General features: G+C 42.5%; 1 protein-coding gene across 1 annotated transcript in view; it reads right to left on the bottom strand.

Moving 5' to 3' along the window:
- EPB41L5 (erythrocyte membrane protein band 4.1 like 5) overlaps positions 1–19,220 on the bottom strand; it is a 43,691-nt gene that overhangs the window by 23,284 nt on the left and 1,187 nt on the right. Inside the window, exons 3-10 of the mRNA XM_065750592.1 lie at positions 11,932–12,036; positions 7,504–7,546; positions 6,361–6,439; positions 4,058–4,102; positions 3,701–3,753; positions 1,329–1,449; positions 829–916; positions 150–238 (exon numbers count right to left, since the gene is read on the bottom strand). Of these exons, the coding sequence (XP_065606664.1) occupies positions 150–238; positions 829–916; positions 1,329–1,449; positions 3,701–3,753; positions 4,058–4,102; positions 6,361–6,439; positions 7,504–7,546; positions 11,932–12,036 (623 nt within the window). The remainder of the gene's footprint in view (positions 1–149; positions 239–828; positions 917–1,328; positions 1,450–3,700; positions 3,754–4,057; positions 4,103–6,360; positions 6,440–7,503; positions 7,547–11,931; positions 12,037–19,220) is intronic.

Raw genomic sequence — 19,220 nt, 5'->3', positions numbered from 1 at the left:
GCTCACAGGCCTCAGAACATTTCTGCAGGTAGCTAGTATTCCCATTTCTCTCACATTACAAAGAAACATAACATAAAAATCGGGCAGTGCAGAGGAAATGCAAGAGTGAATATATCAATTGTATCTTAATGTACAATTGGAAAGCTTACCAGAAAAACAAACCAATCTTGGTGTCTCCTTCAAAGACAAGAACTCCTGTAGGGGTTAGTCCCAGGCTGTAATCATTGCCATCTCTTGCCTAAGTGCCACAAAAAAAGAAGTCACACTCATTTCGGTGTTTGACTACATATCCACATTATTCCAGTGACTGATTTAGCTTATTTACCCAGTATTACAATTAAACACGTATTTGGTAAATTAGCGCAGCAAAGATGTCCTAAGTGTTTCTGCATTAAACAGTCTTATACAATGGATTTTTCTAGATGGCATCCCTTCAGTAAGACTAAAGATGTGGAAAACCCAAGATTCTTGATTTGTCTTTGTAATCAGGACTGCCCTCGTGCAGTCCTTCTCCACAGATCTATTTTTACTTTCAGTTTTTCGAGAGCTAACTGATCGAACCACGGCCATTTTTAATTTAATTACTGTGATTTCCACTTAGCTCTCAGTCAAAAAACAAACAACAGTCCATAGCACATTTAATACAGAGCAAATATGTCTGGATCTCTATCTTCTAGAAATGCACAATATAAGGTGGAAGGTCAATGTCACACGGTTCAGATGAGTACTGAGCTCTATTTTTCCCCCTCAGAGCAAAACCTGTATTTAAATGCTGGACAAAGCTAACATTATCATTTCAAAAGTTCACCATGCTGTGGTTAAACATACCTTGACTATGTGCATGTCTACACCATACATTTCCAGCCACTTAGCTTTGTTTAAGTAGTTAGTTTCAGCCTGTGCTGGCGTTTGCCCCCTGAAATACAATTTTGCCCATTAGGTAGATGCCTGAAGAAGTGCAGAAAGAAAAAACTGGCATATGAGGAAAGAGGAGAAGAAATGCATGAGAGGCTGTGAAAAACCTAAGCACTGCTGACTCTTCTTCACTTTTACAAACATGGAGACCACTTCTGAAAAGTTTTAACTGGAAATCACTGGAGCAAAAATTGCTGCATTTCAAGATTCTGCAACGTCACCATTTTACTCAGACTTTTGGAAAGCTTCATTTCTCATATTCTATCCTTTTACAAAATATGACAGAAACACGTTAGAATTACATTTCTGTAGAGGAACAAGAAAAAGAGCATCCACAGTATATTTTTAGTACGTTCAGCTTATAGAAAAACGAGCTCAAACACTTTGATGGCATGCACTGGAAAACCTAGTACCTGCACTCCTTCCACTTCTCAAAGATGGCCAGCTCCATCTCCTCTGTCTGAGTAGGCACAAACCTGAACTCAGATACCAGCTCAGGGACGTGCTCAGCAGGATCATAGTCTCCAAGTTCAGCTGTAACAGAACAGCACTATCAAACAACATTCACCATGAAGACAAAATATTAACAGGAACTTTTGTGCACTTTTCCAGCTTATCTAAGATACTGTACATCTTTGTGTTCCTCTTCTTCTTCTCAGCCCTCCCTGTAATTGCAGGGTCACCTTTATTGACAAAGAAGTTAGGGATACAAAAAAAGATGATTTTACTGTCCACACAAAAGCTTTGCATTAATTTTTCTTATCAACATCCTTTAAACTATTTTTCTTGTAGAAAACTTGCAACATTTTTGTCATAGATGCCTCTGCTGAGAAAACAGCTGACTAATTTTGTATTATTAAAATATATTCAAATTAGTATAACACAAGAGGAAGTTGGCAGCTTTCCATAAATCATTTGTCAGTTCGAAAAATTGATTTTTGGTTTTGACTATAAATCTGTCCTGCTCAAAGTTACTCTGTATATCAGGGCATAATCATACAGTTGTGGTTTCTCTCTTTCCCTTTCCTCTAGGAACACAATAAAAGCCCTACTGGTCCTACTGTCAATACCAAATGGCTCACCTAGTACACTGCTCATCAGGGGCAAGAAGTGATGCTACTTACAGAGCATACTGAAACATACCAGTCAGTGGGTGTGCTAAGCCAAAGTACAACCCTCTTATTCCACAGATGCTAATGAGTCCTACTGGAAAGATTAATGCATGCCTAAAATGGATGTTCAGTTAAAGAAACTTGTACAAAGAAGTCCTGAATTTCAGAGTCACTAAGCATTCACTCCTCTCACTGATTTCAAGTGGCTTCTTAATGTTCAACTTCTATCCAAAAAATTAGATGTAATTCTAACTTGGAACTTGGGCTTCCAATAAATGCCAATAATTATTCTGCCTGAAAAAAGAAACTAAGTATGTCATACGGGAAAAAGAAAAGAAAAAAAGGAACATATTTGAAAAGACATGGAAATGTCAAATGAAAAGTATTCCACAGGTGCACAAACTACATCCAATATGAAAATGTGTTTCTTGGATTTCTGAACACAGTGGTATATTAACAGCCTTTTTGCTCCCCTCCTCCTCTCCTCTTTTATTTTCAATTATTTTTTTAAATGCTGACAGAGGAAGTCTGTAGTTCTATAATAATTTACTCCCACTAAAACGCCTGTCTCTGTTGAAAGGAATGCTGTCAAAGCCAGCTTGGGTTCCAGCTGATTTAAATGACAGTACACAGCTGTCAGACAGCACGATGAAAGCCCTGCTGCATGCCTTGTTGCAGAGGGAGGAAAGAAAAGACCAGCTCAAAAAGAAATGTATGTATGGCCTAATTAGATCACTTTGATTTTCCAAAAGTTACACATGTCTAAAGGCTCTAACAATGCTAATATTTTAACTACAGATTGTATTCTAACTATTTTTCTTCCATTCAAAAGAACAGGGTGAAAAGACAGGTTTCTTTCCAGCTTAACACCAGCTCTCTATACCTACACGTGATCAGAGCTATTAGTAGCTCCTCCCCTTAAGGGCAAAACATGTTTTGGAAAATATCCGTAAGAGGAAGAATTTCAGTGACTTAGCCCTGTTACCTAACTGCTGCTCAGTAATGCAACAGTGCACTGCTTTAGAAGATGAATACTGTGTAGAGAACTCGTGCAGCACAAACACATGGCACGTCTCCAAATGCCCTTTTCCATTCCACAGATTCACCACAGGTTCTGGGATGTTTTTGTAGACTCAAACCGGATTGAACGACGCCACATTGCTACGTCCTCCAAAAAGGATATAACCCAGACATATCTAAAACTTCAAGGCTCCCCTCTTCCTTCTGTGGATTTCGCTGAAATCACAGCAAGCTTCACATTCGTTAAGACCACATACTCAAGTGACACAAAACATCAGCCATGAATGTGAACACCCTACACAAGTAGGTGAAGGACACACCACAGCTCTCAGGGAATAAAGCAGTTCCCAGCTGGCACCAGAAGTCAAAGGAAACGCATTAAGAGGGTTTGCACAAAAGTACATGAGAAAATAAATATAGGACAAAGCTGTTTACATTCAGAACCTGCATGTTTTGTTTACTAAGGAATCAGTAGTTTTCTACACACACAAACAGCAAAATTACACTCAGGAGCAGCTCTGTTTCACATCAGATTGCTAATATTGGGACAGAACCTGTTCACTGCATACCACAAGGACAGACTGAAAGAGGTAATAAGGGTATACACAAAGCTGTTCAGGCAACTCCATCCTGCCCCACTCACACCTACTCACCTTGCATATTATAAGCTGCCAACTGGACGGCTGTGTCAAAAGGACATTCCAATCTGCCAGAAGAGAAATGCCTTATTAAAAGCTCTCCTGACACTATTTAGTAGACAACTCATATACCTGACAGTGAGAAATTGCAAACATTTGGTAACAAAAGCAAAAAAGGATTAGTAGATTTTCACCAAATTAACGAGACAAGTACTGAACTAAATGAGCACAACTCATGCACACAAAAGCAGCATTGTAAAGAACAAACAGTTACTTTGCAAAACTTACTAGTTATCCAAACAGAGCAGTTTAATAAATTCTATGCTAAGTGCAGTACAGTTGTCTAAAAGATTATTTACTGGAAATACTCACTTTCCACTCAAAATATCCAGTTTCAGCTGCAGAACAAATAAATACCTGCAGGATTAAATGAGAAGAAGTCATTGTTTAATAGTTCTAACATGTCACTCAGTCAAAAGAGAGCAGTTTGGCTTTTTCTACTTTAAAGTACTACTTTCTACTTTTTTTTTTTTCTACTTTCTTTTTCTACTTTTTCTACTTTAGTAAGTTTTCTACTCCTTACATAGTGTCTCAAGACAGAAGAAATTGCACTAAATGTACTTCATCCATTGGATCAGCGTGGCACACATTTCAAATGACATAAACCCAAAACTGGAAGTTGTCAGAAGCTGAACTATACAGCTGCATGGAAAAACAAACTGAGTCTCGCTGGGATCGTTCTTGGACAGCTCAGTAGAAAAGGATGGGGATGCTGGTGACAGCAGGTTCAGCATGAGTCAGCAGCATGTCCTGTCAGCTAATGCTGCGTTTTGGGGTGTATTCATTCAATGTATCACAACCAGATGGTCAAAAGAGGTGAATATCCTGCTATACTTAGTTTTGGTAAATTTTACATTGCTGCATTGTTTATCAGTATTCTCCTTCTTGGTTAGAGTCTGGGCAAGCATTAAACGGGAAGTGTTTAACCCCTTCGGCATGCAGCACCCATCTTTCAATCCAACACCCAAAGCCCTCCTGCTGTATTATGGCACAGCTTTACATTAACAACAGAAGCAGGCTCACCAGCTGAAAGGCTGACTTCAGCAATGGCATCCAGAATTCCACTGCAGGTGAACAGAAGCCTTACACAGAAAGCCAAAAATGATGCTTCTGTTTCAGCCCTGACGTACACTAAGACCATGTGCACCCACATCTTCTCATACCCACATACACAGATGTGAAACTGATGAAGGCAATTTTCCTGCAGGTACCTTGGAAATTCACAGACACTTTGACAAAGCACTCAATTATCCAAAGCTGGCCTCTACATAAGGAATGCATCTGTTCAGTACTGACCCTGAATATCCAAAGAATGAGCACACTCCCAGTGTGCAGTGGGTGTGACCAACCTGTGCTTATCAGCCACACAACACTTGCAAACAATTCAAGCACACTTCCCGTGCTCAGGCTGTGTTACATGACCTCTGGCTAGTGGAATCTGGCAGGAAACAGGCAGAAAATGTGACCAAGCTGCACCTGTGGATGCTGATGACAAAAGCCTCCAGCTGTGTGTCCTATCACAAGGGGGAAGTGGAACTCCTGAAAAGCCATAGTGTCACCTGTAACCCCGAGCAGAGCTTCTCTTCCCACTCCTGCTCTGTGAAACAGTCCTAAGACAGAAGACAGGCTTGCTGCACTCCTGGTCTGGGGGATTAGTGAAGCAGGCAGACAGGGTTTAAAAGCCCTCAGGTTTCAGTTCTGCCATGCTAAAACCTGTACAGCGAGGTCTGACTGACAGAACTCACTCAAGACAGATAAAAATGTTTCAGATCAGTATACAGATATTGGTCTGAACTTCTCCTATTGCTATGATTTTTAAAGATAACTATCTGTTGATTCAGGAACATAAATCAGGAAGTAAAACATTCCTTCCAGGTTACCAAGAAGAAATTTAAACAGCACTAACGCTGAATTATCACAGGCGAGTAGGAAGCTGCACAGAGTACATATGGTTGCAAAGGGTAATGCTACTGTAATCTTCCTGGTGGCACTCCTAGGGATTTGGCTGGAGCGCAGATCGAAGATTCACACAGAGATAAACACCAACACCAAGCACATCCACTTCGCAGTCTTAAAAACGGCCAGTGGTCAGTCCAACATGAAATACAGCACTGTGAATGAGCACGTCAAATGCTTTCAACATGAAAACTATCAGCTCACTTGACAGTACAGTTCTATATGTACAGTACTGTCAGCCCACATCAGAACAGTGTAAAACAGCATTTTCTCTTTGCATAACCACTGGGGGAAGTAATGAAACAGAACCAACCTTATTCCTACCAAAGCAAAGCCCTAACTTGCAGTTCAGTGCCTTTCTGCCTAATGTGACAGGATGACTGCATGCAGCTAGAACTAAATGCATTCAGTAGAACAAAGATAGACAAATGATAGCACCTCAGTAAAAAACTTCAGTCCACTGCATATAAACAGTTCAGTTGCCAGAGATGTGTGATGAAAAACTGTATCAACTGATACAGCAAATATTGATACATTTACCAACAGCCAGCTAAACGATCAGCTCTAAGCAGCTCTGAAATGCTGCACAACTGTTTAAAGAAATACCAAAAAGCCCTTTTTTGGGCACATGGCAGTCTCCTTCATGAAATCCACCTCACCTTGTTAGCTCCTCACGCAGATTGTTGGGCTCTGACGAGTAAAACTTGACACGAAAATGCAGACAATACGGTGGGCCAACTGCGAAAGGGAATTCGTACAAGACAGAGTTAACATGTACTGGATGAGATGCTGTTAATTACACAGAATCACATCACACTGACTGAAATCAGTGCTGTCCTACCACAGGGGCTTAAGGTAGGAATTCCACTGTGACAGGGAAGTGCAGGGTGAAAGTACACTTAAAAATACACACGAAACAGTCGTATCACATTAAGTTGATGTGTCTTGCCAAGCACACGTAAATCTAGGTTAATCCCCATGTTTAAGGGCTCCATTCATCGCCAAGAAAGCTCTGGATCTTGGCTCTGTGGTCAGGCCAAACCCTACGCTGTACACTGTGAGCCCCTCCAATGCCTTTCCGTAGCTCTGGGAAGCACACACTATTGACAGCTTTCATTGGTGCACTCCACTGAATTTTTTAACGTTATTTGAGGGGAGATACAATACACCCTTCCATGCAGGAATCATCTTCCCTGGAAACTGAGGAGTTAATCTAGCAGGAGGATGGTTTAACAGATCTTAAAAAACGTGCAGCCCTCTGTAGATTCCTGCATGTGACAGGAGGAATCTTCTGTTGGTGCTTCCAAAATGTTTTCTTCACTAGTAAGAGTACCACACATCCCCAGAGACTTGCTGCATCAGACAGCGAGGAAGCTGCTGGACTAAACCAGCTGACGTCCCAGATGGACCACAGAACCAAGCAGGCCACGATGGGAGCTGTGCAGCAGGTAATGACTGGCGAGATGAACACAAACAGACCATGGCATTCCGGGCTACTGCAAGGGATGGAGGCTCCAAGACAAGTTTTCCTATAGTCAGGATAAAGATCTATGGTGCTAAAGCGTCTTCAGCTGCCTTGTCTCTATTTAAACTATAATTAATGAGCCTCTAACATGTTTAATTAAGGACAATAGATGAAAGTAATATGAGCTGCAGAAGTTATTAAGCAGTGAGCAGCTACACACTGGGTTTTGTCCCTGTGTTTTCTTCCCGGAGCGCGGCCCCCATCCCACCTCACACAGTTCAACTCTGTGCCTCCTGCTCAGTGTGAGATTCAAAGAGAAAATGGGAAGGACGCTTACTTTTAACTTGTTTTTTGATGCTTTTGGTGTTGTCCAGCCAGTGCTGAAAAATAAATGTACTCATCAATAAGGAGAGCTCACAGAAAACAAATAAGCAAACCAACTCTGTATTTAGGTGAAGGCCGAGTTGTAATAACAACTAGTCTATTAAAACAGTCTAATCCAAATCTTTTACAATTCACAGTTCTCAGTGCTTCCTGAAGGTACCTTCACTCAGAGTTTATAATGCAGATGTCAGTACCAGAAACATCCTGATGTACATTATTTAAATCCAATGTTCGAGAAAGTATCATCCACTTAGAAGTATTTTGCCAATATTCAACTACTAAAAAATTCACCCTGTCCATACAAAAACTGTCCCCACACAACAGTAGGCAGTGTCCGCGGAGGCAGAACCAGAACCCAACTTTCTGACTCAGCTGTGATCACTTACACATGGAGAGGGCAAACAAAGTAAATATTGTTGTCTTTTAGTCCTTCTTTTTGGATCACTCAAGCACAGTAAATGCCAGCAGAGCTGTGGATGGCTGAACAAAATGTCAGCTCCACATGACTGTCCAATCTATTTGCAGCATACATTTCAGCAATGCCTTATCTACTAATGCTAATTCTAAGCTCTATACTAGACATGAAGGCTGACTAACTGAAGCCAAAATAAAGGTTTAATTTATACCGCACATAAGAGCACCTGAAAAGTAAGCTGTAGATGGCAGGCTGAGAGAAACACCTACGTGTACATGCCGTGCTTCTGAGCACAACTGCACAAACTCCCACTACTGAAGTGTTTACACAGAAATTAAAGTTGGAAAACTAGCATGCAGATAGCAGAAGAGAATTGTTTTGAAGGGCCACAAACACCTGGACAGCTTGCTGCTCCTGACAGGTGACTCAGTGCAACAGGAATCCCAGCACCCCAAGCAATGGCATGGGCTGTACAGCCAGCACAAACGTACTGCACTGCACGTCCTGGGTGCTCACAGTGCCCAGGTAATGCTGCATCACCACACGATGCCCAAATGTCACCTCACAACTCACAGATGAACTCTTTAACTAGCAGCAAACCTTCAGCTCATCTTCGTGCCATGAAATTCAGAGTGGGCCCCAAGGAGGGCAGGAAAGCAACAGGGCTATGAGACAGAACCGGTATTGCCAGGTTGCAATGCCAAATGCAAATCTGTTCCTGCACTCAGAGCAGGGCTGTCACACAGCCAGGAGTGGGGACTCATGGATCAGGTGCCGATGGGAACACCACCAACTGCTGCTGTGTGTACAGCTGCAAATGCCCTCAACAGTCACTTAAGCAGTGCAGCTACACAAAGCTATTTAAAATGTTACCTAGAATTTCTAAAATAAAGCACATACCTTAAAGAGGAATGAAGTAAATATTTATGTCAGCTTTCCTTACAGTGCCAGTAAAATGGAGTATTTTTTTTTTATTTTTTTGTAAAGAAAATGCTCTGATCTCTCTTTCTATTCCACATACTCACTTGCTGTGAAAGAACTGACTCCTTCCCTCCACCATAATAGCACACACTCTTCACCTGAAGCTTACAGGTGATTTACACACAGGATGGGCTGAGGGAGCCTCTGCAGACTGCTAGAGCAGCTCTGTGCCCGCCTCACGGCCCTTCTGCTTTCTCTCATCTCCTCCACATTCCACTGAAGGCTCTGGGAGGCCCTAGACAGACTCTGAGTGTCCAGCACTGCTTGGCAGGGCTGCTGCCTGCACTGCCTGCTTGGGATGGGGGTGCACAGCAGAAGGGAAATAACTGCTTTCCAATGGAGGGGAAGGAAGGAAAAACACACCACGTACATGGACACGCATAGACATCAGCAAACTTAAGATTTATTCCAAGTGATTAAAATGGAATTCAAGTGGACCTGGCAAAAAGATCCTTCAAGTTTACACTCTGAGGAGAGCTTGTTCAACGCAGCCTCCTGCTGAAATCCAGAGATAAAGCTCCCTCAACAACAGGTAGCACAGATGACATGTGCAACAAAGTACTGGGAGTCATTACGGAAACAGTCTGCTTCTTCAGGAATAATAATTAAAAAAAAAACACAACAAAACCAGCAAGAGTTCAACAAGGGAGGTCAAATAAGTTTTTGTTGCTGTTTTGTTCTTAATTAAGATGGTGAGGCTAAAACTGGTCCTTCCGTTTGTGGAACTCATGGCTGCATAGTTGGTACAATGCCACACAGCCATTTTCAGCACTGAATGCTACAGAAGGCAAACCGACTGCGAAAGGAACAGAGCTGACTCCATTAGGAATAGCAAGACTATGATGCTTGCAACTTAAACAGTTGGTAAATTCCTAAGTTCAACAGTCAGTGCCTCCTTACAAGAAACTTTTTTTCTATGGCGAAGGGGAGAGCCAAAAGCCCAGCAAGTTCTCCTCGATCTTTTTATTTCCTGTCACTGGGCATGCTGCGCTGCTCAGCGTCAGCCTGAAGCAAAGCTGCTCAAATTCACAACAGCCTGTTCCCTTGGCTTCTGCAGGACTCAGATCAAGCTTGGCATGCTGTGAACAAACTTGCAAACACCTCCTTTGCCTCTTACTGTGACTATCCCTAACCATCAGACCACCAATTAACACAGAAATCACATGAAAAAGACAATTTTTTCACTTCACAAATTCTTTCAATAATTATCTGAATACTCAAGTGCAAAATACCACAACGGGTTTGCCTTTTTTTTTCTCAGCACATCTTAAATTCAAACACTGACCTACTACTAGTCACTGAAGCAGTTCAAAAGAAGAATTAATAAAAGGCATCTATGCATTTGGAACAGAATCCTTTGTTTAGAAGTGATTTATTGAACGTCTATTTGTAATTAAAAAAGCAGTTACTCTCTTGATTTGCCTTTTCCTTCCAACTACACATTGCTAGCTTTCCAGAGTTTGTACTGCTTTTTGTTTGTTTTTATATCTTCACATGTAACTAGCCAGTTAAGCAATACAGTTAGATTTAAATTGGGTAGCAAATATGATTTTTCCCCTCAGAGCTAGCAGACATTACTGTTCACTAAGAGCCTGGATTCTTGTGCTGTTGATTTAGCAGGTCTGCTAAATAACTGTTGACAAGTCACTTGGTATACCCTGCCTTTGCTTCCCGCAATGTGCCAGCCCCTCTTTGCAAGAAAGCTGCCATCACAATAGCTCCTCAGCTCCTGAAGCAGTTGTCTCTGGTGTTGGCGGTGGTGCTCAGCTCTTCTGGCACAAGGCAATCTTTCCTGCTTCATTACAAAGACAGTATCCTCGATGCTCAGTTTAAACAGACCATAGCTTCTATCCTGCCTCATACACAGCTAAGAAAAGTAAACAGAACTTCCAAATTGCATGTACCTGGCACACTGTGCGCTATCAGACACTCATCAGGGCTGTCTGGACACAAAGCAACAATCTGTTGGACAGAATCAAGCCGTGAGCCATTCCTCAGACTGAAAACTTTAACAGGTTTCACCATTTCAGGATGAACCGACACTGCATGACATCAAAACAGTCCGAGCCAACAGCTTACCACACAGGTCATGCCATCAGTTATAACTAACACACTGCAGAACCCTACAAGATCCCAGGGGCACACAGAAATGCTTCAGATGCCACAAGTCAGGATGCCTAACACAAATTACATCTTTTTTCTAAAGTGGACAAATAGATGCAATGGAGTCATTCACTAACAACACCTCCTATCATCACCCCGACTGTGCATGCTTGACACAGTTAACATGACTTTTATAAATATGAAGTGGTGTGCAATAGACTGCTTTCTAGTTTCTGTTGACAAGAGGTACGCATGGTTCTAAATAACATCCCCCTCCTCTGTCCACCAGTTCTTTTCCTCCTTAGAGCTACACCTCCCTGCCCCGCGAGACACTGAAGACCATTTTTACTCCCGGGAACCTCCACCCAGCAGCAGCCAGTCCTTCTGGTCACAGAGTTTGCTTTGGGTGCTGAAGAGTCAAATGTTTTCCTCAGAAGAGGAATGCACAATTACAGGTTGAACACAAAACTTGATCCCAGTCATTCTGAAGAGAAGCCATCAGGCTTACAAACACACACAGGCACACTAAGATGTTCTAACATTCCACTTAAACATAAAAGAAGAAAATAAGAACGGCAGGAAGGACACAAGGAGCTATCCTTGTAGGCACAAGAAGCATCTACATAAAACTGTACAGGTGCTGTGCAAGAATGGTGGTTGCTCCTGGCAAGCAGTGCACTGCTGCTGTTTTCAAAAGCAGTTGTATTTTTATAAGCTTAAGCTTCCAAGAGTTCTCTACGCAAACTATCTGGTACATGCACAACCACATCCTGCAAAAAACCCCTAGTCACAAGTCTGCAACTACACACAACACAGCCCCAGTTGTCTTTTGGTGTCCTCTGTCAATGTTATGATTTAACACTGAGAGGTCCTCCTACTCACCGCCACCTGCGCAGAATCCATGAATCTTAATCCAAAATAGTCGCTTTCTATAAGGTCCAGATGATACATGATCTGCTCAAACAGGAGTTGGCCTTTGGCTTTTTTCTGAAAAGACAGAAGGATTTAATACCTACTGCACAGGCTACTTTCTTTTCTAAGCATGCTTTATGTTGTAATTTCAAAAGTAAGACGACTCATCAATTAAGCTTCCAAGAATATAATCTGGAAGTGGCTCTTCTCTCACATTTTGTGATGTCTGTTTTTCCGAACGCCAAATGCACACCCCACAAAATGTATAATGTCCTTATATCCCACGCATAACATCCTTTTTTGGAAGGTATCCACACAGACTTGAGAAGGCTGACAGCATCAGAACATCATTTAATCGTGGTCCCTTTTAGGCTTTCCCTATCTATTGAAGTTCTGTGGAATGGGAAACACAAGCATCACTGACAGTATCTAACAGGGCGGAACATTTTCGGAGCGAAGAATACAAGAAGTTGCTGAAGAAATTGTCAGTTTGCTAGCTAGGCAACTCACAAGTTCTGAAGTGGATAGAAAAGTACGCCGAATTAGGATACAGCATTCCATTAGCAAGTGCTTCTAGTGACTGCCAGGAAACAGTCTGGGGCAAGGAACTTCAACAAACAGTACTTAAGATAAGGCATTTACATAAAGCTCAACTTGTAGCTGCAAAAAACCACTGCATATGCTCATACATAATTTATGACAAAACCTTAGCTCAAGTCCCAAGTAAAAACTGCCTTTAAAGTGATGATCTAAAAAGTTAAAAATTAATTGAGTCTTTTTAAAGGAAAAGCATGTAAATAATGTAAATAACACTGAGAGGCTTTGATACCACATTTATTTTTCATGCTATGAATTCCTTCATAATAATATGCTGGGGGAAAAAAAAAGATTAATGTAAAACTAGAGATACCTGAAAGTAACATAAACACATTAATTAATTCATGTATGTTCAGCATACAAACCCCGTGCTCCTACTCTCTGTATATTCTGTGGTATGCTACTAATGGGCAGACCTAGGCCAGGCAGATTTAGTCTACCCCTGAAAATTCTGGAAAGAAGTTTCAAAATGAATGAAGTATTTAAGCATCTCAACACTGCCACAGACAACAATCCAAGATGTGCACAGTTCACAAATGGATTTTCAAGAGGAAGCCAGATTCTGAACGCTCAGGAATAATCTGCCTTAACCACTGAATCACACTGATGTAGGAAAAGCAGCATACTTAATTTTGCTACCTTCCTCTATGCTGATCTTAACATTTTTATATTTGACCTGGTAGTTACTGCCATTGTATTATTCTAGGCAGCAGTTAAATCGGTACAACCTGTAACAGCCCTAAGATCACAGAGAAGGCTGTAATCTGAGTTTGCCTTAATAAGTTCCCTTGCAGTTATTTGTTTCCAAGTACGGGAGGAGGTGAGGGAAAAGGAAAGCAGTGAGATCAGCCAGCAAATTCACATGCACACACACAAAGAGTATCTACAAAACACCATACAACTAATATGTTGAGATGCAGACCTCATCAAACTCATTCAGAGCAAGTTTTTCTGTTGATGGGAAATAGAGTGCTTTCTGGACAGCTGCAGGTTTACTAGACAGCAGTGACTCTCCCAGCTGCAGCCTTAAGACAAATCACCCCTTGCACGATTTGAGTCAGTGATGCCTATCTGCTGCAAAGGGCAAGGCATTGGGCTGTTGATATTTTCCCAGAGCATGCTCTATTTTTTTCTTAAGGAAACAAAACATAGGTGGAAGCAAAATTAAATCATCCTTTGCGACAGCAGAACTAGAAAAAGGCACAAAGCATTTTGCACCTGATGTAAAACTAAAAAAATGTTTCCACCTCATTCTGCAGAATGTTTTAGATTCTTCCCAATTCTGTTAAGTCCCTCCCTGGGGCTGTCGTTAACCAGTTATCTCAGCCAAATGCCAAGGCTGATAGCCCTCCTGGGGACAGGCAATGGAGCAGCTTAACTCAGCGCTGGAATTATGCACTCACCACCTCAGGAAGCGACAGGTGAACACACGGCCACGTGCGGGTGGATTGATTCCCCACTGCTGCTCACCACGATGCTCAGCTGCACACCTAAGGCTCACCTGGAGTGGGCTCAGAGAGAGTAATGCAGGAGAACAGCTCCGAAGCAGTGGGGGAAGGTTTCCAGGGCCGCTGGCTGCCTTCTGACTTAAATCATCAAGTTGTCACCACAGAATTAATTATGCAGCACTTTGCATGTGACTGAAACCCTCAGCTGTGTATTTGGTGTAGGTCAGCAGAAGTTTCACACGCTCTCCAGTGTGAAGTTCAAATTCTTCAAGGCTTATTGAAGTTCTCCTGCCTTATTTCATTTTCAAAGACATAGCAAAGATACACTTCCACTGTGCGATCTGGTGGGAAGTCACCCTAACTCTCCAGAGGCAATACTCAATGTAAACGATATTTTTATCTCATTTTAACTCATCAAGGGGCAGCTGAGCAGAAAGCAGTGCTCAGGCTGGCCAGAGGAGCTAGGCCTAAACATCCAAAACTTCATGGTCTTAATGAACACGCACACACAAATGCTATTTGTTTACTCACTTTTTCTTGCCAGCTGAGATATAGTTAAAAATGTTTAAATCTTGCCTGCCACAAAACTGATTTTTGCAACATTTGTGGCATTACTAGATTTCAGCCTTAAGCAGTACGTGTGTTGCAGAAAGCAGTCTGCGTTTTATACTCACAGCTACAAGCAAGTAGCCACAAATATTTTATGAGCTTAAAAAAATAGACTGGATTATTGAGTAAAAACTACTATCACAACACATTGCTGACCTCGCTGCCAGATCAGCACACCTCATCTCCCTGCACACAAAAAGCCATCAGCACCTGTAACAGTTCACAGCTAAGTACTTTGGCACTCCACAGATTCCTTAATTTTAAATAATCACCACAAACACAGCCCCTTTTAATCTTATTTTGCAAGCATTACTCCAAAACCATAAACAGCTCAGCTAATTCCTACGATTCTACACCGCTCTGAAACTGGTTTATGTAAGATCTTGTTTTAAGCATAGTCCAGGAAAACAAGGACAAGAACCATCTCCATGTGGAATGGCACGCAGGTGGAAGGAAGGAATACTTTAGGGCAGAAAGCTGCTGGGGTTCAGACTGAGCTGTCCCTCCCACCTGGGGCCTGCAGCTGAAGTAGCTTCTGCCTCAAACTTAGGTTGGATGCACGGCAACTGGAACACAATGAATGCACTATCATCCACGAGAAGATTATGCAAATTGTGGGTTAATAGGTTAAGTGAGGTCACGGTGGCTTTTTTTGTATTTTTAAACAAAATCCTTGGTTTCCACAGACTGTGGATGTACCCATAAGCCCTCCTGCTGTAGGGCAGCTCTTGCTCTCCACAGAAATCCACCCACACACCTTTAAAAAGGTGTTCTGAGTGCGTTCCTGTAATTTAATTTACATGATTTATCTCACTATTTTGCTGCCTTTACCTGGGGTCTCTTGCCCCTCTCCCCATTATTACAGTGAATAACACAGGATGGACAATTGCTACCACAAAACCTCGAACTTTTAGACCCTTTGGTTTTAAAGGCCTACTCAGGCTACTCCGAACAGCTTATCAGAAATTGCTCACCAGTATGTCTGGTTAGGAGTACTTCAACAGTATTTCACACTGATGCCTCTAACGAAGCACAGCTTTCCAGGGAAACACTGCTGTGATGCCCCCCATCTTCCACCCCCAGCCATGCACTCTCATGTATTCTTTAAGAATTTTGCACGGCCTAAATATCAACACTTCAGTGTTTTATTACATACAGTGGTCAGCCGGGCAAAAATCACTGAATGCCTCTGCACAAACACCAAGCTCCAAGAAGAATAACAAAAACAAGCAGTGCCAGACAAGGAGAACCACCAGGTCCAAACACAACTTCAGAATCTGAAAGGAGGACTGGGAAAAAAAAGAAACTCCTTCCATGTGCCCCAGAGGAACACTGATAACTGGTGTGAAGCTCATGCTTCCCGTCCTGAATGCACCAAAGCGACAGGAGAGAGCATGCATAGCACTGAGACTCTTGTAATCACTGACACAGCTAAGAAATAAGCAGATCCTTAAAAAAGAACTCAGTCTACGTACAGCACAGGGCTGTAGCTTTGAGGAATAGTTCAAGTTAGGCAATTTTGTAATTAGAAAGAACAGAAGAAATAGAAGAGCAGGCAGATTAAGAGGCTTGACAGGCACCACAGATAAGATCAGTGGACAAAAACCAGGGTTACTGCTCAAGCCCTGGCTCTGTGTTTAATAAATTACGCTCAACTGTTTCATTTACAACACATCCCTTCTGTTCCACTGTCAATATTTGCCAAAACATCAGCCTCTGCTCCTCAAAAAGGCTCTGAAAAACGCCTGGCTTACACAAGTGGCCACAGGGAACATTACTGAAACAGAAATTCAGCGATCATTGATTTAGTCAGCCATAAGAACCACCACAATTCTGGAATGCTGTTCTTTCAGCAGCACATTCTCCCAAGGCTACAGCTTAACAAGCACTTCAAGCCAGCACAAATCTTACGCTGCCTCTAAGTGCTTCCTCACCACATTTGTGGAAGCACACGGGGAACCAGATTGGAGAAGAGCTCCAGCTGGAAGCAGAACAAAATCACATTGATTATTTTTCACAGCATTTTCTTGCCCGAGCTTGCTGCCTGGCTGCCAAAAAACCCACGATTATTCTGCCAAGGGGCACAAGAAAACAAGGACAAATGCAATAGGAAAAGCAACATCTTTTTTGATTACAGAAAGCAACATTTGTGGCAGCAACAAGTTATGCCAGCATCGAGTATTTCTGTACCGGGGGTTAAAAAAGGTGAAGCATTGGCTCCTGCCCTCCCCCACCTGCCAACCCAGCTCCTACTCCAGCTGTGAACTACCTTGTTTGCTGAGTGATTCAGTCTTAGGAAACGCTTTTTTTTCTGGGGGGGTAAGATGGTTTCACAGAACTGAGGTAGACAATAGCACTATGCACGACTGAACTGGCAGATCCCAGGGAGCCTGAGAAAACAAGAGCTCATTCGAAACCAAACCTACTGCCAAAGCAACAGAACCAGTCCTGGAAAATGCCTTAGCTCAAAGGGGCCGATTATTCTCAAAGAAAGTTCTTGTAAAAGGAAAAAAACACCTCCGTACGTACGTGTGCTTTTCATTTAGCTTTAGATTTTATAAAGAAATACTGTTTTTTCATGATTTTGTACCCTCTCCTTCCTCCTCTTCCTGTTCCCCACTCAGCCTCCAAATACGAACAATGTGAGACACAAGAACAAACACACTAAGAAGCCCAAAATTAAACATTTAATTTACTTCTAATTTATTGTATTTTAATCATCAAAGGAACTAGTGTGTCAGCCACTGACAGTGTGCTGTAATTATGGCACCTAACTATGCAGATCTGGCTTGTTTGTTTACGTTACAAATTCAATGTTCCTGGCCAAGGCTTTCTGTTGTCTTACAAAGAAAAAAAAAAAGCAACAGTGCAAAAAAAGTGACCGTTTCCTGCAAAAAAGAATAGTTCCCACTACACCCTAACCCAAGTTTTATAGCCCAGATGGGAGGTCATGACACCTCTTCAGGCTCAGTTTACGCTCCCCGGAGCCTCAGAAATGTTAAAGGCACCTACAGAGCAGACTTCAGCCCCAAAGATTTCTTTTTCAGTTGGTTATGTGGCAACACCAATTTAAACCTGAGTACTTTTTAAGTGCAACTCTTGCTATAAAGTGTTTGTGGGCATTCCTGGCCTCCAATCAAACGTCCCAGGCACTAAGCAGCACTGGACACATCCATTACGTTGTTTCAGAGATGTACAAATCAGTTTTATTACCCTGTAAATGCCTGTCCATAGGGCCACTTGGCAGAAAGAGATGTTAAACTATTCCTTCCACACTGTACTAATCAGGCTTTTGGATACGGCAGGAGTTAGGCCTGCTGCTGGAGCCCTCAATGCTGCTCAGAGCTCCCTTGGGCTTTCCTTAGGCTGTCTAACACTTAGTTCAAGAAATGTGCTTGAAATAAGGGAAGAAGGAAAGAAAAATCATGTCAAGAATGGCTTCTCCGCACGCTCTTTCCAGCCAGCAGCTCCACCACCAGCACGACCACTATAAAAGACAAAATATTGCTGAACTGAACTGGTCTTGCAGACACACATCTTCCTAACTGTGCTACGTGTGCTCTGAGCAAGGTGTAAACATGTGGAAACAGAAAACCAGAGCACAAGGCTCCTGTTGCTACTGCTTGTCCTATGGACTGAACCCAGGTGTATCATTAAACGCAGACACGTGCACATTTAAGAAGCCTTCGAAATGCAAACCAGTGGCTAACACCTCATTCCCAACAAAGAACTACATACAGCAAGGGCTGTCTCACAGCAATCTACCCTAGGGAGGAGAAGGAAATAGAATTTTTCTTGTCTCCTCCCATGCTAAAGATAAAAACTGCATCCCGGCATATACAAAAAAAGACCAACAAATAATTCCTGATATTCTGCTGCGTGTCAACAGTGACTTGCTATACACACATCCAATCTATTGAAATGCCATCCAAAACTATTGAATACACATCCAAAACTATTGAATGCCTTCTAAAGATACAGAATCATTAGGGTTCAAAATGACCTCTAAGATCACCTCATTCAACTGTCAGCTCATCCACACCACGCCCCCTCAGCGCCACATCTCCACGGAACACCTCCAGGGATGGTGACTTCACCAGCTCCCTGGGCAGCCCATGCCAGTGCATCACTAGCCTCCCTGAGAAGAAATGTTTCCTAATACCCAACCTGAACTTCCCCATCGGTACTTGCGGCCATCACTTCCTACCCCGTCACTGTTACCTGGGGGAAGAGGCCAACCCCTACCTTGTCCCAGACTCCTTTCAGGGAATTGCAGAGAGCAATGAGGTCTCCCCTGAAGCCCCTCTTCTCCAGACTCATCAATCCCAGTTCCCTCAGCCACTCCCTGCAACACTAGCGCTCCAGACCCCTCACAGTTTTGCTGCTCTTCTCTGGACGAACTCCCGGACCTCCTGCAGTCCGTGAATCAGAAAGCACTGTCTGAAGGCACAGCAATACATGGCGAATAACCAACAACGCTTTTAGCTGGTTCCGTACAGAGTCAGAAGTTAGACTGGATGATCCCCACAGCGCCCTTCCAACTGAGGACACACAATGATCGTTTCTGTGCCCAGGGACTTAGCAGAACTCAAGTCACAAAGCCAC

The sequence above is a fragment of the Cyrtonyx montezumae genome, unplaced genomic scaffold (genome assembly GCF_038088225.1).
Source record: "Cyrtonyx montezumae isolate F1298 unplaced genomic scaffold, pur_monq_1.0 scaffold_7, whole genome shotgun sequence".
NCBI lineage: Eukaryota > Metazoa > Chordata > Aves > Galliformes > Odontophoridae > Cyrtonyx > Cyrtonyx montezumae.
This window is presented reverse-complemented; position numbering and strand designations above follow the sequence as displayed.